At 39.0% G+C, this 21,418-nt stretch overlaps 1 protein-coding gene across 2 annotated transcripts in view; it reads left to right on the forward strand.

The window, feature by feature from the left end:
* abcc8 (ATP-binding cassette, sub-family C (CFTR/MRP), member 8) overlaps window positions 1-21,418 on the forward strand; it is a 62,681-nt gene that overhangs the window by 20,476 nt on the left and 20,787 nt on the right. For both annotated transcript variants that reach the window (XM_067589253.1, XM_067589252.1), the window contains exons 8-20: window positions 626-790; window positions 886-1,041; window positions 4,838-4,972; window positions 6,194-6,356; window positions 7,165-7,205; window positions 8,167-8,312; window positions 10,370-10,484; window positions 10,759-10,878; window positions 11,649-11,721; window positions 11,850-11,955; window positions 18,094-18,126; window positions 20,902-20,940; window positions 21,288-21,386. In XM_067589253.1, coding sequence (XP_067445354.1) covers window positions 626-790; window positions 886-1,041; window positions 4,838-4,972; window positions 6,194-6,356; window positions 7,165-7,205; window positions 8,167-8,312; window positions 10,370-10,484; window positions 10,759-10,878; window positions 11,649-11,721; window positions 11,850-11,955; window positions 18,094-18,126; window positions 20,902-20,940; window positions 21,288-21,386 — 1,391 coding nt within the window. The remainder of the gene's footprint in view (window positions 1-625; window positions 791-885; window positions 1,042-4,837; window positions 4,973-6,193; window positions 6,357-7,164; window positions 7,206-8,166; window positions 8,313-10,369; window positions 10,485-10,758; window positions 10,879-11,648; window positions 11,722-11,849; window positions 11,956-18,093; window positions 18,127-20,901; window positions 20,941-21,287; window positions 21,387-21,418) is intronic.

A 21,418-nucleotide genomic window follows, 5' to 3' on the forward strand; every position in this document is an offset into this window, starting at 1 on the left:
GAGGACTGAAAATAGGTCTGTTTGTAAAATAGTTGCAATTCGCACTAATGACTTTGAAGAATAATAGCGTGTTTGTGTGCAGGAAGTGAGAAATATGCACATTTTGGGTGATAGGATGAGAAAGGGATAGCCAGGAGAGATTTCAGGGATGAGTTGATGTGATGTTGAGGCTCATTTCTAATCAATGATTTATAATTCTTTCTGGGAGAATGATCTCTTTCCTGATGCAGAATTAATACATCTTTGTGGGAGATACTGTGACCGTCTCATAGCTGAACTACATTCTTCTTTGGTTTCCAGCTCACACTCCACATACATATGAGCTGCATTATACACTGCAAGGGCTCCACTTGAGTTCAGTCTAATTGCATTTCACATGCAGTGTTGTCGCCTGGTGTGAAATGTACATTATACTGTTAGCCTCGACTTTTGAAGTGATGAACAGGAACAATTTTAGTTGAAATTCAATATTGACAAAAAACTCTCTAAATCACCAAGTCAAATCCATTCCTGCAGAGTTCAGCCTGTGTTATTGACCTTGCTGAGATTCCTGCCTGACTGACACTGATAAACCGATCGATATCTCCACCCCATCCCCCCTCTTCCTACCTGTCTGTGTTTCCAGATGAGGTTACTGGGGATCTATTTCATTTCCTCCAAGGAGTTTCTGGAGAATGCATATGTGCTGGCCGTGCTGCTCTTCTTCGCTCTGCTCCTGCAGAGGACGTTCCTCCAGGCTTCCTACTATGTGGCCATCGAAACAGGCATCAACCTGCGCGGGGCCATACAGGTACGGTGCTTCAGAAATTCTCCATGTGACATGTTTCCATATTGAGGTTCTACTGTGAGTCCACATAGATCCCAATGTGGCTGTTTTCTCCTCAGACAAAAATCTACAACAAGATCATGCGTCTGTGCACCTCCAACATGTCCATGGGCGAGCTAACTGTTGCTCAAATCTGCAACCTGGTTGCCATAGATACCAACCAGCTCATGTGGTTCTTCTTTCTGTGTCCTAACCTGTGGGCCATGCCAGTACAGGTAAGAAACATGTTTGTCTGCTTGGTGTTATGGATGTGTTGCCTTTTTTAAACATTTTGCTACCTTTCTGTTTTTCTATTGCTCTTTCATTGCATTGTATATTGTTGCACAATGTGTTTTCTTTGCATCCTGTCGTCTTAAACTTCACTCAGCTCTGTTTAAATTGTGTTTGTCACCCTGAGTTAATATGCTACACTGGATTTTACTGCTCTGAATCGTGCTGCATGCTATCTTTATTGTTCCATATCCCGTTGTGCATTGTGTTTTTCCATCTGACTCATCAGTATGGGGCAAAGCTCGCTTTACAATCATGTTGAAAATAAAGGATTGTATACAGAGATGTGAAGGCTGAGAACGGAGCATCAGGTGTTATAGCCCCTGTGGGAGTTACAGTAGAATAGATTCACTGCAAATGTGTGCAGTTTATTGCAAACCTGTGACCTTCATGCTTTGAAATGTTGTCCTATAAGTGGATTGTATAATTCCTGTCATACAGTACTGCATAATCAATGTTGTTATACTATACTGTTAAGTCCTCAAGAGAAATTAGAGTTGAAAACCGACATCCTGATAAATCATAAAAACACAGTCTCAGCAAACTAATGAGGTTGATTTGTTTGACATGGAAATTCACTATCACTGGAAATCTGCTGGATACAGTTTGATTTCTGTGAAAGACATGGAGTGTCCTGCGAAAAAACATTATCATTTACATTATATTGTAGACTAATTGCAGTCAGTGGAGTTTGGTGATGAACTACTAGTATAATAAAACTTGTGAACAATGCAGGTTCACGATACAATGTTGCTCATTTTTTTCGGAAATGAGTTTCTGCAGCAAGCACAGTGTGTGTGCTAATGCTTTACTGAGGTACTATTACACTGCTTTCATGTATTTTTTGGCTGATATTTCTTCTGGCTTATTGTGGGCTGTGTTGGCACCTCATCTTGTGTTCGGAGAAATGTATTCTCTTATCTCTTTATAGCAAGAAGTGCTGTTCCAAGGACCAACGATAAATCCTGGGGTCCAAAAACACAACTTGCATAATGTTTGTTGCCATAAAGTTACACATGAAGAAAATGTGCTTATATGTGAACTGATAGCACTGCCTATTTGCATTTTAGTTTGCCTGATATCATCTATATGGTAAACTTTGCCTTATTGTATTTTCAGTGTTATAATTTCTGCAGACAGTTTAAAGGCAAAAACACAGCTAGCAGTGCTTCCAAGTTTTGATGCTGCTACACGCCAAGAATCACTAATAAACAGAGGAGGTATTGATATAAAAATGTAAATGTTATGCTTATGAGTAAAAACACAGCCACAGCAGGTCAGATGCTGGCTGCGTGAGATCCTTAAACCTGCTGGTTTCTCTCAGGTCTGAGCTGCATTAGTATTCTGTGTCTCTACCCAGCTGTCTGCTTTGTGTATGAATCCATTGTGCTTCCTTTTTACTGCCTCCTGCCCTGATAGGACTGTCGCTGGGTTTCACCAGTGATCTCAGATGTGTCAGTGGTTTTCTATAGCTGTTTAACTTTGTTAGATATATTTTGACATTTTAATATATGGATCTCTTGGTGTTTATTATTAATGGCCCACACTGACATTTTGAGAAATAAGTCCAGTATGTCACTGTATCACTTAGAAGAATGGCTGCAAAATCATCTCTGTATCTCCAGAGACAGCTTTTTGCTGTGTGTGTGCTGCTCACCTTTCAGCATACAATGGGTTCAATAATCACAGTTAGATACTTAGATTAGAGATTAATCCTTTCGTAATCCAAATTTGATTAATTATTTATCATGTGGCCAGTTGGCCGTAGACTATGAAATCCAATCTTAATCATACTGGAGTCAATTATTTGTCAAAAGCTCAAATTAATTAAGTATTTGTAGATAGCAGGTAGATAACTGCTTGAGAAATTAGAAATACATTCGCCTCTTTTTAAAAATATTCCCATGTCTGTAAAGTGTAGATGCTCCTTATGTTAAATAGAGCTGCAACATTTTCTGGATGAATGAATTAATTGTTTTGTCAGTAACATGTCAGAAAATAGAGAAAAATGACCATCACAATTTCCAAGAGCCCAAGATGACACATTCAAATTTCTCATTTTGTCCAACAAACAGTCCAACATCCAAATGATGCAAACCAGGGAAAAGCAGGAAATACTAACATTAAGAAGCTGGTACACACAAATGTTTGGCAGATTTGTTTAAAAAGTGGCAAAATAGTTGTCAATTAATTTTCTAGTGTTTGACTAATCAATTAATTGTCAAATTGTTTCAACTCTAAATTCAAAAGCTGCTGCAACTTGCAGCCAGGAAGCAGGTGCAGTGAATTACAGAGAGTGATGCTATGTATGTCATGTAGTGTGAAGCTTCTTAACAATGACACTGTTAAATCAGGTATGATTTATGTTAGCAGCAAACATTAACTGTGACGGGGTTGTGGGCTCCACATTTGTACATTTCTGTTGCCATAGCAAATGTCATAGTTACATATGACTCACACTTCTAATGGAGTCATTACAAAAGGAAAGAAAATCATATCCTACTGTTCTTTCACACATCACCACCTCATGTCTCCGGTGGCACACATTATCAGGTGACGGATGAAGGAGAGGATGTGAGAGAAATGTCACATCCATCTCCATCTGGTTCTGTGTGTCCTGGGGATTTCTGAATCTGCATGGGTTCAGTTTGATGCCAAAGATGGCAGGGGCTGGACGGACAGGTGGGAACATGACTCATCTCTGTTGTTAACTGGTAGATAAAGAGTTGATGCCTGTGGAGGATGAAGAAAACTTCTCATAAGTATTTAAGTGTCACCATTCTTAATTCATTCAACTTACTGACCAATGTTAGTTGTGTACTTGAAACCATAACCTTCAAGAAATATGCACCTTTACATTTGCATTCCCCTGTAAGCATGTGTGTATAAATGTCAGAGTGTACATCCACTGAAAAAGTAATGCCTGGTGTTTGTCATCATTCGCTGCATTGGCTTGTTCAAAGCAGGATTCAGATATGACAGCTTTCTAAATGGAGTCAGTTATAGGCAGTTTTAAGCTTTATGTGACTTCTCCTTGCATGCACGGCTTCTCAGAAAGCGATGCTCTTCTTAACACAGTTTTTAGCCACGCTAGCATTTTGCAATATTGGCCTGTTGGTCAGTCCAGATGGAAATATCTCAACTATTTGGTGGATTGCAATCAAATTGTGTGCAAACATTCATGGTCCTCAGATGACGAATCCTAATTACTTTGCGGATCCCCTGACTTTTTGTCTATTGGTACCAAGAGTTTGTATGTGGTTTTGAGTGAAATGTCTCAATAACTATTGGATGGATTACCATGACCCTCAGTGCAGACATCCATGTCCCCATCGTTAGGTCATCATTTTAATTTGTCCAATACTTTGGTTTATAACTAAGTACATGCAAAACTAAGCCACAGCTGTACTTTTGTTTAGTGCTAACTAGAGAATATTACCATGCTAACACGCTAAACTAAGATGAACATGGCAATGTTCTTAGCGTCACCATGTTAGCATCTTCATTGTGACTATATCTTAACATGCAGATATTAGCATGTATCTCAAAACACTACTGTGTCTTAGTAAAGCCTCAGGGAGCCACTAGCCTGGTTGTAGACCTTTAGTCTTGTTATAAGGTCAGCTGGTAGCATTGAGTGTTGTGACTGAAGCCTGCTTCTTTGGAAGTCTCATATTCCTGTGTTTTCTCTCCGCAAGGTTGATATCCGGTCCTTTCTCTCTCTGTGTGTCCCTCTCTCAGATCATTGTGGGAGTGATCCTACTCTACTACCTCTTGGGAATGAGTGCCTTGATTGGAGCAACTGTCATTGCTGTGTTAGCTCCTGTCCAATATTTTGTGGCCACAAAGCTGTCCCAAACACAAAAGAGCACTTTGGTGAGTATCGTCATGGGTGCTTTTACATTTATAAGTAGTCCTGCTGAGTGCTCCTGTTTTTTAATCCTAATGACTTTGCTGATCCCCTGACGTTTCATTTAGTGCCAGAGTAGGTCAAAAATGTATCTCAAGCAGTGATATATTTTGACATCTACTTAATGAACCAGCACAACATTTGGTATGCTGATACCACAATTTGATAAATATATCCTAATGATTTTGGTGATATTTGACTGTTTATCTAGCGCTAGCAGGGCGATTTTTCTGTTTCAGAGTGAAAGATTTTGACAGCAATGGAATGGAGCACCGTGAAATTTGGTTCAGACATTCATTTGTCCCAAGGCACGAATTTTGATAGCTCTAATAATCCCCTGACTTTTCATCTAGCATCCAAGCAGGAGGAGTCAAGCACAATTTCATGTCGAAATGAGAACCAAAGTTGCACTGTGCCACCTTTTCAGAATAAGCACAACTTCAGCTGCGTCCCTCCATCCACCATGGCACAAGTGGGTTTGTTTGAACAGATGCAAGCACAAAAAATTCACAAAACGGGCCCATAGTCTTGTTCCACCTATTGTAACTGAGTATGAACCTCAAATTTTAGAAACTGATCAATAAAGGCTAGTTTATACCAGAGTGCTTGGTTCCCGCCAGTGTTTTCAGGTGGTAAAATGAAATGTAAATATGTTCTTCATTGTGTGGGCTCTGACCTGTCAGACCATGCAGAACTTGACAAACAGTGAGGGTCAATATTGGTAATGAAGTGGATGTAATGATGTCGCATGCTCCTCTCTATCTCAGATACACACACACACACTCTTAGATATCTCCTTGGAGAATAACAGCTGTGATTTATCCAGGTAAAACAGCAAAATGTTTTCAGTCACACAAGATGTGCTCATTCTGCCTCAGGGCTGTCCACTGCCGCCCACTGCTACAAGGCTATTGTTCATTAAATAATTCAATAAGACCAGTCAAATGTAATAATACTGTTTCCTTGAGTCTGCAATACTGTGAAGCACGATTTTATACCAAGAAAAACACTTTGCTTTGATGGCTTTGATGTTTGTATTGGCAATTGAACCCAGATAGACTATCCAGTGATTACGCTTGTGTCGCCCCCTGGCTGCACCTCTTTTAATACATCTCTCCTTGATCTGTCAGGTCTTCTTTACTCATCTGTTACAGTTGTATAATCAAAGTCTCCCCCTCTGCTCTCAGGAATACTCCAGTGAGCGTCTAAAGAAGACCAATGAGCTGCTGCGGGGCATCAAGCTGCTGAAGCTGTATGCCTGGGAAGGCATCTTCTGTGACAGCGTGGAGGAGACCAGGGGCAAAGAGCTCACCAGCCTGCAGGCTTTCGCTATTTACACATCCATATCCAGTAAGTCACTCTTTGCACTCTTGACATTTGAACTTTTGAAATGGTAAGGAAAAAAAATCCCAGAGATCATTATGTACTTTACACGTGTTTCTATTGCAATTTCAATCTTATTGAAACTTTCCATTTCCAGTCAACATATGTGAGTCAATACATAAGTATAAAAATAACTGGGTGTAAAGATAACTTATGTTTTAGACATTAGAGATGTTATTGTACTTCCATTGCTCTTTATGGTCACTCAATACTTATTTGCTCTCTGCAGATTGTCCTCCTTAACTCCTTCCACGTCCTCACAATGACAGAGGCTTCAGTCTGCAAGGCTCCAATCCATGGTGTCTAAAATCAATAATTGCAGATTAAGGAAGAGAGAAAAATAACAATTTTCTCCTTGACAGTATTAGAAACAAAGTGTAACTTAACATCAAGTAACATGCAATAACAACCTTGTTCTTACCATGACAGTTTGAATTTGCTGTATTACTGTATAAACAACCGAGAGTGACAGGAAATAGAAGGAGGCGTTGTTTGCGACAAATGTTCTAACAACATTCAGCCAACCAGGATGTTGTGATTACTTTTTATTTACTTGCAGTCACACCAGCCATGTATTTTTGACTTTGGTCGAATTGGTTTGGAAGAGTTGTTGTGAAACAACTTTAGTTGAGATGAGTAAACTACTTATTTTTGTGAGGATCTTCACAAAAATCCACACACCAGCCGGAAATAGTTATTCTCCACATAACATTGTTTGTTTAAAAAATCTTCCAGTGTCTCACACAATCCTGTATTTTTATGTTGTCTTTTTCAGTTTTCATGAATGCAGCTATTCCCATCGCAGCTGTACTGACGGTGAGTGTAAATCCAGTTCTCCCATTAATCTGCAGCCAATGTTGTAGCCAATTCAGTGGTCTGTCCACTGACTATTGTCGCTGACACAGATCACTGGTTGCTACCAGTGGGGGGCACTGAATCTAGTGGGCCAGACCAGTTAATGAGTGGTCAGTGGAATGGTCTCTGTGGTCCTGATCCACCTTCTCCTCCCTCTCCACCTTCTGTTGGCAATGCTGTTAGCCAAATAAATGTTAGAGATTGTAATCCTTTGTCTATTAAATATACTCAATTATCGATTTATTAATTATGCCTATAATCTTATTGTTGCACCGTACTGTACTGATTACTATCTAGGTATAACCGCACCAGCGATCAATGATAACCAGTGATCCGTGTTAGCGACCATGGTCAGTGGACAGACCAATGAATTGGCTGCAGCCCCCTCTTCCATTAATTCACCTAAAAGTTAAAGATTCAATACGTGTGTGTTTATTGTTGTCTAGTTATAAGCATAGCCAACAACTACTCAGCTGAGTGAATCCTGTTCACTTTCCTCAGTGTGAAGGACAGAGAGACAGTACAGTCTGACTCTGAAGATGTTTGTGACATTGCACAGAGACACAGTGGATGGCTCACTGACAGCACCACATTAAATCCTGTCTGTATTTATAGAAGTCCTTCATGGTTGTAGAGTTGAGTGGTGACAAATTACAAAAGTCAGACAGATATCAAGGAGAGGGACAACTATACAGGACAAATGTAGACAAATGATTCATCTTTGATATAATTTGATCTTGCTCCTCAGCCTTGATCCGACAGCTCAAGTTCGATAACACATTGATGCTGACAGCCAAAGAATGAATCTGTTTATCTTTGATGGATTTTTTTTTGTTTTGAACAGGCCATGAGTTTGTACCATCCCTAAATCCATGCTGTTTAGACTAACTTCCATCATTCTGTTCCTCCTCTTATCCTGCAGACGTTCGTGGTTCACGTCCACATCTCTGAGGACGCTGACCTGTCCCCAGCTGTGGCCTTTGCCTCTCTGTCCCTCTTTCACATCCTGGTCACCCCCCTCTTCCTGCTCTCCAGCGTGGTGCGCTCCACTGTCAAGGCTCTTGTTAGGTGAGGAACTAAAAAATATTCAGACATTTGAGTGTAAATTCAGATCATCATATGCATGTAGATTTTTTCATAAATTCATAAAGAACACAGTTTCATTGACACGTCAAGGATTTATAGCATGTTGTTATACAGTTAGATTTAGAGGAGAAGCGTTGTCATGAATGTACTGTCCGCAGCGTTCTCCCTGCATGAATATGATTGGATGTCACCAGTGACACAGCTGTGAATGAGCCAATGCTTGTGAAGCACATTAGAAACAGCCAATAATAATCAGCCAATACAAGTGTGTCTTCAGTGCTCTGCCTGAACTAACGCTACGCTTCATTTCTTAATCTATAGATAGACTAGGTAACACTGGTTTGTTTGTCTTGTGACTGAGTGTTTATTGGTGAGGAAAAAAATAGTAATGGGGAAGATGAGTTTGGACTGAAACAACTAACCTACAGTTAGATGGATCAGTTGCATTATTGGATTAGCCTGTGTTCACATGACAAAAGGCTTCACTTCTCTGTCTTTTTAGTACACTGGTCTGTGACAATAATTGTATTTATTTATCTCAGCAATTAGTTTAACAATTAGTTTGGCAGCTGGGACATCTGTTGTGATTAGCCTGCTGCAGAGCTACAGATCTTCCCCCTCAGTTATTAATCTTGCACAAAAATCCTCCATCCTGTCACCCTTCTAGTCACGTATGTCCTGCTTTTCATATTATATGGAGTTTTAATATTTATAGAGGTACTCTTCTATTTTTTATAGAATATATACAGGGTGATTAAGACACAGGTTTTAACCATTTGGCTGTTCTGTGATAAACAAACTCACTGCTTTGCCTGAAGTGGTTAGGTACTTCATCTAGATGGATAATCTCTACACGCAGGGTCATTAGCATCATGAACTACTGCTTAAAAGATTAAAGCAGTCTTGAATGGATGTCTTATAAAACCAATGAGGCAGAAGTCTTTTCCTTAAGCCTGTCCTGGCAATGAGAGCATGTCATTTAATATCCCATCATCTCTGTCGGAAGTGGGTGGAGTGATGAAACTAACTGCTGCAGAATTGCCTTGGATTGCACATCATAAATTACACATTTTCTATTCAGTTTGGTGCTGGTGTAAGCACCTTATTTAAAGTAGAGTGGACTTTCTATTTTAGAAGCTGCCTGTGATCATTTGAGATGCCTGCTTTGGGACTGTGTGAAGTGACACACTTTTTCAGACACCATAAAAACAACCTAATGTGGATTCAGCACCTCACTTTATCTTCACACTTTAATGTGAGAAATTGTGGAGAATAGAATTGGTAAAAAAGGTAACAACTACATTATATTGTTATGTATAGAGCAAGATCAATGCAGCAACAAACCTATTTTTATTTAATTTCTTTTTGAGAGTCTTCATATGTTGCTGCATAGGCATCAGACTGAAACTTTACATTTTTCATGAGCTACTCTCTTCTCATAATCCAGTTTATGGCGATCTTGTGAAAATAGGGACACTTATCATACTGTTGTCACTATTACAGTGTAGTTGATCTTACAGACCATGTTCACTGTGGCATCCTACCTGCAAATCTCTGACATATATGTCTTAATTCATGAGACTCATATAACATAAATGAAACAAATCAAGGAAATTTGTCCCAGCTGAGAGATTTTAGTAATTAGATTCGGATTGCCTGCATGAGCAGAGGGAAACATGTGTTCTCATTTGGGAAATAGAAGATAAGCCATTGTAATTTGGAGATGTAGAGATATGTGAGTATGTGTGAAAGAGGGGAAGTGAAAATAAAGCTCATTCCTAGTGAACCATGTTCAATTGATTTTCCAGTTTGCCTCACTGGATGAACGATGCGGCAGTAAACAGTAAGGATGCTGTTGTCTTTGCAAGAGTTAAAGTGAGCTACTTTAAGGTCTATAATCAGTGCAGGTGTGTCTGCTGTAATAGTTGATTGCATCAGCATGGTTTCGAGCAATCTCTTGATTTATTGTTCAGATTTAATTAAATTTCTCATCATTAGTGACCTGACTCTTGTTTCTTTGTTCTCTGTATTATTTGCAGTGTTCAGAAGCTCAGCGAGTTTTTCTCGAGTGATGAGATTGGAGAAGAACAGGAGCCGAGAGCAATGTTAACCTCTGGCTCCAGCAATCACAACCAAAATAGATACCAGGCTGTGGTAAGTACATGTACAAATATAAAACCCACGCAAACATTTTTCTGTTTTGGCTTGTTTTTAGGCAACAACGGTTCTCGGCAACTCGCTTGCTGGTGCATCCAGGCTCTCTCACTTTGCTTTGAATGTTGTTGTTTTTTTCTCCTCCACCTTGTCGTCCTCCTGTATTCATCATTACCATTTTGTCCTTTGTGCTGGATGTTACACAACCCTCCTCTAGTCATCCTCTAAACCTTTCCCTACGTCTTCCTCCTCCTTTTGGTCCCGACTCTTCCAGCCCCTGAAGGTGGTGAACCGGAAGCGCCCCCCGAGGGACGACTGGAACAACTACGACTCACAGGGGGACCATGAGGGTGATGGACCCTCCCAGGATGTGGATCAAGACATCTGTATCAAGGTGAGAGATAAAAGGAGAGAAGTGTACATATCAGAAAACTAAAAGCAAAAGGCAACAGTAAATTTGCCTCGCTTCAGACTGCAAGTGATTCAAATGTAACTTTTGCACAGCCAGTAAGCAGATAAATTAACACTCAAAGTTTGATCAAAGTTGAGAAACGGTGGGCAGTCAGTGTGGCCTTCGAAATGAATTTTGAACATTTTACCTTTTCTTAAAGGTCAGTTAGCGCAAATTACACTGACTGGTCAAAATGGGGGAAAATACATTTTCCCTCCCGGTTTTGTCACAATCAGACAAGCCGTGTAGCAGTTATGACCTTTAAAGATTTCTTTACATAATGGACAAAAAACTGTTTATTCTTTTGTTGTGTTGCTTTTACTATAGAGATGCAGAAGTAGTGTTCTGTAAGTCATGTTTTTGACTCCAATAAGGATCAGGGGAAGTTGACAAATGGAGAATATATCAATCAAAGTATCTTGAACCCTACCGCAGCATGATATATCTTGTCTCTGTTTAGCAGCATCTTCAAAGATTACATAATCGGTTCCTTCATGGATTTTGGGAATTCCAGTGATTTGTCAGCTTAATTAATTCTCTGTACATCAGTCATATCATGGAGGCCAATTGATAGCATCGGTTCTTCTTTCTCTCTTGCATAAAATGAGGAACTTCCCTCTCATTGTCCAACCATAAATCTGCATAGTTTTTGGGAGACAACATGTTAACTAATTGATTATTAAAGAGTGACTTGTGCTATATCTGCTCCTCAGATAACTTGCGGTTATTTCACCTGGACCGACGGACCACCAACACTCGCTAATGTGGACATCAAGATACCGTTTGGTGAGCATTAGGCTGTGTGAATGTACAATCTGCCTCCTCATTTCCTCTCCTAACATGTTTCCTTATCAAATTTCTGTCTGTTGTTGACTTGTTTACTGACTGACTCTCTTCAATATCACATCTGTCAGGTAAGCTGACTATGATTGTGGGCCAGGTGGGTTGTGGAAAATCCTCTCTGTTGCTGGCAGCGCTGGGAGAGATGCAGAGAATATCAGGAACAGTCACCTGGAACAGGTCAGTTATAGGTTCACTGATTATTTGCTGTTTGCAAAAATCTGTCTGTGCCAATTAACTCTGGTTTAACACCAGAACCGCTGCAGGGGTTGTTTTTACCCACTGCCACAACAGCGTTAGCAAACACATAGATGTCCTTTCTTGAAGCAGTTAAGTTGTTCATTTTCATTTATTTTTTCAAAATAATAAGTAAAACTTGGCAAAATAACTATTTAAAATTCAGTTCATGGGGTTTGTTAATTTTACAGTTTCTTTAGGCTATTTCGTTACAGATTGGAAAAGTCAAATACGTTTTAAAATTCATCAGTTAACTGTAGGCTACAACTAAATAATTGACACTTTTAAATAATTTTATTATTGTAGAGTGAGAATATGAATTTCGTATAATGTGTTGTTTTATACTGGGAATAAAGAAACGGAGCGGTTTCTCACTCTCTCTCTCTCTCTCTTTCACACACACACACACACACACACACACACACACACACACACACACACACACACACACACACACACACACACACACACACACACACACATACTCACAATCGGCACACTCGCTTTAGACTTTCACAGTGTGCAACCAGATGTGACACAAATGTTGAGCACAGCATTATATAGCAGTTTCTATGAGGGGTAAAAGTGACCCCTCAGTGCTTCGTGCATAAATGATGATATTTTTTTCTTTTTATCCCACACTCCCCATAATTCACTAGATGATTTATAAACCCATTTTAGGAAAAGTAATGAACTGAGAGATGTAGGGGTTTTAATCTAACAGGGTTACATGTATTTGAAAACACCAGGGGAGTAAAAATGACCCCTTGGCGGTTCTAGTTTTTAAATTTCATCAAATACTACAGTGAAGTATTGTTACTGAATGTTTTTATCAGATTTAACTGGTTAAGAATTACACTAACTACTATTATTGCTCTGCACAATGTATAATGAGAATGTTTCTAATGCACATTGCACATCATATATAATAATAATAATAATAATAATAATTCTTCTCTTATCATATTTCATTATATACTATGTATTTAATCATTGCACAATGGATAATTATTTTTGATCTATCTCGCTACTCTCATTTTATTATATACTACATACATAATTACTGCACAATGTATAATAATAACCTTTTCTATTTTACTATTTAACTATGTATTTAATTTTATTCTATTGTTGCACGTGATGCATGTGCTGGACAGTGCTGTTGCGACAATTAAATATCCCTCGAGATTAATTAAGTATTTCTTCTTCTTCTTCTCCTTCCTATTTGATTGGTATGATGACAGAAACTAAGGAAACAAAGGCTGATGAACAGAAGTTATTGTCCTTTTTTTCTGATTGTTACACAGCTGCACAAAATAATTATGCAGCTATTCATTGTTTGTGCTGATTATAACCACATCCATTCAATTAGAAAACAATGTGATACATGTGCCCTCAGGGAAACCCGTGTACTGTATGTTACACAGTTCATTTTTGTAATGAAATTGAATCCAAAGGTGAAAGGTTAATTGGAAGTGAATTGCTCCCTGTGGAGATGCGGACCACTCTGGTCGATATCAGGGCACGTTTCCCTCCCTCATCCTCAGCTGTGCAGCGGTCTGACTCGAGCTTTTTAAACATTTCAGGTAATTGGTCTGCCAGGGACTGTTGGATGCTTTTATTTATGTGTTTTCGTGCAGTGATAAATTCTACATCCCTGACAGGGCGATGTAATTATCATCAAAATCTGCCCTGCACATTCTCACTTACCATGACACAGCAATATAACATAAATGGATTTGTAGGTCAGTGAAATACGCTGATATTGCAGATTTTATTTTTTTATAGTTGGATGAACATGAAGATTAGTTCATTGCACCACTGAGAAAAAATGTGTCACATCCCAACAGACTTCAGACTGCACATACAGTAGACAAGCAATTACTAACATCTCACTTGCTTTAAAGCCAGATGGAAACATCCAGAGGGTCGAGACCACCAAGGGCCCAAAAGATAACTGTCATGGGATGATTAACAGGATAAAAAAGCAGGAAAAACAATTTTTTTGCTCCATAAAATTAGCTCTATTTGTTCCTCTACACTTAGTTTTTTTCTTGTGAATTACTGGACATGTTGTACCTCTAAACCCTCTAAATATGATTCAAATAATTTGATGAAAAATAAAATCTCTATTTGGTTGATTGAGTCACAACCTATAGACATATGCAAACTTTGACTATGGTTCATAAGCATGTCACATATTGCTCTAAACAGCAGTTTTAAGTTTTTGAAAACATCAAGTTCTTGTTCGTACGCAGGTTGAATGCACTTATTGTATGACGTTTTGGTAAGGTAATGTCCTTGCAGTAGTTAACATTGTAAAAATCTCACTGTAATTTCATTGCGTTAAAAATATATAATTTCTGAGATGTGGAGTCACAGACAGACATGTCGGTGGTTCAGTACATTTTAGTGATCATGTGCTTGGATTTTTGTACGATGTAATTTCTCTGCTCTGATTGGTTTGTGTTTAGTTTTAAAACTGTCCAGTCTGGTACGCAGTCAGACCAGCACAAATCTTTTTTACTGCTTTTTGTAACCTCTTGAGTCCTTCTGAGAAAGTATTAATCTTGCTGGAGAATGTGGGTGACCAATTATAACCTTCAGTAAAAGTAAACCCAGTGGATCTAGAAAAGCAGAGCACATTTTCAAATAGCACAGCTGAAACTGAATCCTCGAATCTTGCCGAATTAATTCTGGGCATCATTAGCCTGTATCTGATGCATCTGAATATCCAGGATACCCAGGATAGCAATGCTATCAGTCCCCCTACTTGATTGTCACAGTGCCCCACACACACACACACACACGCACACACGCACACACACAGTTCCTCCTTCTGTCTCGTTGCCAGGGCGGTGCTCCCTCTGATATTGGGTTGGATTTTACCCCCTTCCGGGTGTTGACCCCTCTCACTTATCATGTGTCCCAGGCAGACACTAAGGAGCTCTCCTGAAGTATTTAGACACACATTCAGAGCAGTTTGTCCGTATGTTTCCACCATGTTTGTTGGTGTTATTTTTGTGCTGTGTTTCAGTCAGGAACATTTATAGCCACACATGGTCAGACTGTTGTATCTGGGAGGGGAACGGTCTGCTTTTTGAGAGTTTTCCCCCAAATTAATTCTGAACAGCGTGTGTCGGATTCAGCTGGGATCTCAGTAAAACCTCCTCAGAAAAAGCAGCAGACACTGAGATAAGAAAAGTGACAAGTGAGAAAACCAGAACAGCGTGTTCCTGGCAGGAGTAAACAGCATGACTAATCAGAAGAGCAAGCGTGCAAGCTTGTCAGATTTATGAACACAGCCTCACCGACTTGTTTGATGGTGATTCTGAGGCAATGGTTACTGACCAGAAAGGTCATTTAGCAGTTGTTCTGGAGCTTTTGATCATATCTAATAATCATCCTTGGCCCAGTTTTTATGGAATTTCCATTTTTCTCACTTTCAGGACTTCTTGTCTATGTCAGCTTAAAAGTCAAGACTGAAAGTTAGTTTTTGTCATTTGAACCAGTAGTTGACAAGATAATCTCACCACAAGGTCCAATGTTCTGTCAACTACTGGTTTGCAGATTAAGAATACATTTTTAATCTCATTTTTGGTGACTCTCATCAGCATACTGTCATGTCCACTTCTGGCTGCATTTGGATTGGATTTGCTTTTCATTGAGCTGTACAGCAGTAAGTTATTACAGGAAGTAGTCAATACCATGTTAATACAGCAGCACCATCAGGAACGAGTCATGCTTTATGCTTTCTCTTCACTGTGTCAGTCGCTGTCTTTTAATAAAGTCTGATGAGATTTCGATTAATTAAAACCTATTAGTGGGAAGAATTACAGGTCATGAAGGACGGCATCTTTCCTGTGTGGGTGACCCAGTGACACCGTACTTCACACACACAACCTGTCATTTCCATCGGTGGGACCCCCAGCCCCCTACACTCTTCCTCACCCACCTGCTCCCTCTGGCTCCTGTTGTCCTCCTCCCTCGCTGCTCTCCCAATCCAAATATGGCACAGAGCAGGGAGCGTCTGAGATTCTCAGTCATTAAGCAGATGACTATTTGTATCTTGACCTCAATATCCAGTTGAAACAGTGCAGGCTGGATATCTTATGTACAGTGAAGTCCAGAGTCTCAAAACTGGGCAGCAACGCCAGTTGGAGGGCGAGGTCGTGACCTCAACCTTACCTGCTAAAGTAATTAACTGCAACACATCAACTGGCCGACAACTAGAGTATGAAAGAGCTCTTTACTGTTGGGGATCAATAATGTACATTGTCTGTAGACTGGTTTTAATTATTGATCTGAAGAACAATAAAAGAGAAAAAAATGTTAATAAGAAGGCATTTTCAGTCTGAGGGCAGACAGTGTGTCATTATCAGGCGTGGTCATCACAATGTACACGCATCATTACTCTCCGTCATCATTAGTGAGACTTTAAGTTTAATGATGGGCGTTTAAGTTTATTAAAGACAGTTACAAACTGTGAGAAGGCTTTGATGATTAGACTTTCTCATGAATTCCATCTAAAATAACACTGAGTCCTTAAAGTTGTTGATTGACGTGAAGAGGAAATAGCCCTCAGTGGTCCAGTCGGAGATGAAAGCTGTGAGTCATCACCTCCTGGCAGCAGGATGAAGACAATCAGCTGTTCGTTCAGGCTTCAATGTCTTTCAAGTGTCATTAGGAGATCAGCTCCGATGAGATAATCTTTTGATGGGGTGTTTTCACTGTTTGTTGTTAGAAATTGTTCAGTTTAACCCTCATAATTGACATGTGATAATGTTTGTTTTATATGTGAAAATGGACACAATATCTCATGGAAATGTTGTGTGAAATGCCTTTAACACAGATGTAAGCTGTGACATAAGAACTTTATGTACTATGTTAGAAGCATATGTAATATGCTATTGCCATTTTAATCTCCCATCACCTTTTTATTTCACTTTACTTTTTCAAACTTAATGCTTGAATTCATTCTAATAATAACCAGAAAGGTTGACCATCTTCACCTTCCTTTGAGCAAAACCAGACATGTCCAGTCTTCACTGAAATATAGTGATACACAGATATGAACACATTTAATCAATGAAATCTAATTATTTAATATTGTTTAATTTTCTCTTTCTTTTTTTATAAGATCATTGCTGATCGGTGCTCTTGATTGTTATTTTACCACTAACTAATAAATTTATATTGTTAGTATTATTAGCCTGTTTTGTAATGTGCCCCCCAAAAAGTAAATTTTTTCGATTTAACAAAAAATGAATATTTATCATAAATATGTGGCATTTCTGCTGTAAATACAAACATGTAAAGTTTAGCAGCCAGCTCAAAATACATTTTGTTTGTTTATTCTCAAACTCTGTTGCTGGTATCTATGCATCTTAAATTCAGCTTTACACCTCCTGAATAGAGTTGCTGTCACTGTTCATTTCTACTTCTTGTTCTTATTTTACACAGCCAGTAACAGCGGTGTTTACATGTATGTGTGTGTGGCATGTCAGAACTTCTTAAATGTCAGTCAGTCAGTTCCTAACAGCTGTGCTCTCTGCTGTAACGGCTGCCATCTGAAAGCTACTGCAGCAAAACTGGTGTAAATCAGCCCTCGCTCTCTGGTTGTGCTCAGACGTGATAGGAGTCACCTTCGCAGGACGAATGTGAGAGGTGTCAACTTGTCAAACCTAAAAATACACTGCTGCCTCTACTGAGCATGTGCAAAGCCACGAACAGCCAATCAGATCTTAATGATTTTTGGGTTTAGGACTCTGCATGTAAATCGTTATGTGTATGTGTATGTGTGTGTATGTATGCATGTATCTATGTGTGTGTGTGTGTACACTTTGAGGCATTAAATCAGTCTCAAAAAACTTTATTTATGTTTATATTATAGTTTATGTGTTTCAGGTCTTTACAATTTAAATAACCAGATTTCAAAAATGTCTCTCGTCCTCTGGGGGTTTTCGCTGTATTTTTTAATAACTTTTAATGAATTGCATTAATCCTGCAAATGAAACAATCAATCACAGGTTTCTTACAGTAGGAACACCTCCACTAATATTTGCCCTCTATTTTTTACAGCCTGCCTACCCTGGAGTCTGAGGGAGATGAAAGGTAAGTATTGCAAGAAAACAATTGCAACCTCCAGAGGAGAAAAATCTATAAATATTTCCAGATTGGATCACAGGAACAGTTTCAAACCACAAATACTGTGTACTGTGCACTATTTCTGCTGAGGAAAGATATTTGACTCTTTCTTCTCAGTGCTGTTGAAACAATAGTGGATATCATAAACCCCCATTATAAATAAAGCCACGCTGACAGGTCATAATTGTCACTGGTTTAGCGTACACAAATAGTGGTGTTATTCCAGCACACTGTGGATCATGGTTTCTATTTGTAACTCAGCTGGCTTTGTCATTCACTATCTATCACTCTGGAAATACACACACACATACATACATATATATATATATATATATATATATATACACACACACACACACACACACATACACAATAATCCACGTGGCCCTGTTGTTGGCAACAGTACATCCGACTATTTGACAGCTGGTCTCTTGCCACTGGCTGATGTCCCTGTTCCTGTCTAGCCAGTCATTGACAGAACTTTTCTTGGCTCTGTGTGTCTATAAATATCATAACGTTAACGGGTTTGAGTGTTTTTGCAGATACAAGAAATGTCTCCTCAATAACACATGTATGACACACTGCAGTCGATACAAAACACCAGGTTTTTAACACATACTAAGAAAAGCAACCACATTACACCAACCCTTGCTGTCCGTCATTGGTTACCTGTGAGTTTTAGAATTGATTTTAAGATTTTGCTGCTGGTTTTTAAAGTCTTGAATGGTCAGGCTCCTGCCTATGCCAGCAGGGTCCTGGTAATGGTAAAATCTGGACTTGTCACTAAAGGGGACTGGGTCTTCACTGTTCGGGTCTCTCAGCTGTGGAACTCCCTGCTGGGAGATCTCAGGCAGGCAGACTCAGTGTCATCTTTTACATCTCTTCTTAAAACTCACTTTTATCTTATGGCTTTTTTCTTAACTGATGGTATTTGTTGTAAATATTTATCTTGTTTATATCTTATGTTTGGATCTTATTTACTTGTATTAGGTGCTATAGAAATAAAGTTATTATTATTATATGTTCATTTTTACAGTCTAGTTGAGAAAATGAACGATGTGCATTGTGAACAAAATACTAAAACTCACTGCTCTACTATGTAATGTCCATTTAAGAAGCATTTATTTAAAATGTTTTCCAAAGTACATCACCCCACTAATAATGTCATGTTACTTATCAGAGCCATTTCAGGGCTCAGATTTTGATATAAAATAGCACTGTTCACATATTAATCTCATCAGGGTTGGTTTTATTTCATAGAACAGTAAATAAATAACAAGCAAAAACAACCTGATTCACAATGTAAAGAACAACACAGTAAGAGTTATTTCTACAGGAAATGGGAAAACAAAAATCCCAAAACAAAACAATAAATGACATAAAACACAACCATGTTATTTATAAAACTGAAGTATGACAGAGGATAAAAACAATAAAAGCAAACATAATGTACAGTATTTCTCTAACAGTCTTGGCCACATAACATTTAAGCCCACTCTCCAAACTGATGTTGATCATCACTCACAATAAATTATTTAATTATTCAACTACATCTACATTACTGTAATCTAGAAACAAATCCTCAGCTCATGAGGATTTTTTTCTGGTGACTTGAGTATTTACAGAACTAGTAATTCTGCATCGAGGTGTCTTAATGTTAATTTTTTTTTTAGCTCACCTTGTCTCTTTGCCCTGCATCTGTCATTGGTGGGAAACACCTTCAGTCAAGATCAGGGATAGACAGGAAGGAAGGATGCCACATGGTGCAAGTGTCACCTGAGTAACCCTAGTCTCCCCTCAGGCTGAAATGGGTTTGCTCTAAACTTTATCAGCCAATAAAGATGGAGATGGAAAGAATCAACTCAACATCATGAACCTTTCATATATATATATACATATATACACATATATATATATATACATACATACATACATACATACACACACACACACACACACACACACACACACACACACACACATATATATATATATATATATATATATATATATATATATATATATATTTTATTTTTTATTTTTCATTGCACTTCCAGATGGCCTCAGCAGTCCATTTAATTATTCACCACATAGTTTAAGCACCAGCACCTCACTATAAAACAGAAATTCAGATCTGTTTTTCTCTACATTTGATAAGTCTGCAAGTTTCTCCAACATTTTGATGCTAGAGATACAGTATATTAACACATTTGCAGAAAGTTTAGTGTGTGTGCAGGTATGTGGCAACATCCCTTCTTTTCTCATTCCAAACAGCCTGCCTGCCTGTACAGTTCACAGTGAGAGACATACACTAAATGAACAAGATACCAGTGAACAGCAACAAACATCTCAACAGCCTCAGACCCTGTGTTGACGTACTAATCTCAGCCTGAGGAACGAGATCCTCTGAGAACTGAATGCGTCAGTGTCCAGAACAGTTGATGCTTATTTCCATATCAGCAAATTACAGGAAGAAAAACTGGGGTGGGGTGGGGGAGATATTTTTAGGCAGGATAAGATCACAGCTAATGATAGACTGGTTCATGTAGGGCAGTGGTTGGCCTGTTTGTGTTTGGGTTTCTGAGCAGTGACGTGGTTGCCATAGTGAGGGGAGAGTATTAGGGTTAGTGTGTGTATGTTTGTTTTCTGTTAATTATTACAGGAACAAGGTGGAGTTGGTGATTGTCAGATAGACAGTATTGCTTATCTAATGTTTTGGTGTGTTTGATATTTTCTGTGCAGTCCCACGGACAGAGATGCAGCGAGTGACGGAGATATCAGGTGAGCTCTCAAAACAGCATGCCATTCACCTGGTGGTCTCCATGGAAACGAATCACCATTATCGGAAGATTGGCAGAGCAGAACGACAGAGAGCAAGACATTTCCTCAGCTCACATATTAGCCCCCGACCCTCAGCTGCATATTGGCTTACTTACTTACTACACCTGGACCAGTTCTTTATGGACTGGAGTTATTTTTATGCATCATCAGCTTCAGAGGCTGAAGAGTCACTGTGGTCCAGAGGTTGAACCTTAACCCACATATGTGAAACAACAACAACTTGCAACATACAAAGAACATTATTGTGTTTGTTTGACACTTCTGCTTGCATTTTCCACCTCTGGTAGGAAGAGAGGCGCTGTGGCCTACGCTTCCCAGAAGCCCTGGCTGTTGAACGCTACCGTGGTGGAGAACATCACATTTGAGATGCCCATGATCAAACCAAGGTAAGCTCATGTACCTGCTCTGAGTGGTTTAA

This window comes from Thunnus thynnus, chromosome 5, assembly GCF_963924715.1.
Source record: "Thunnus thynnus chromosome 5, fThuThy2.1, whole genome shotgun sequence".
In the NCBI taxonomy this organism is placed as follows: domain Eukaryota; kingdom Metazoa; phylum Chordata; class Actinopteri; order Scombriformes; family Scombridae; genus Thunnus; species Thunnus thynnus.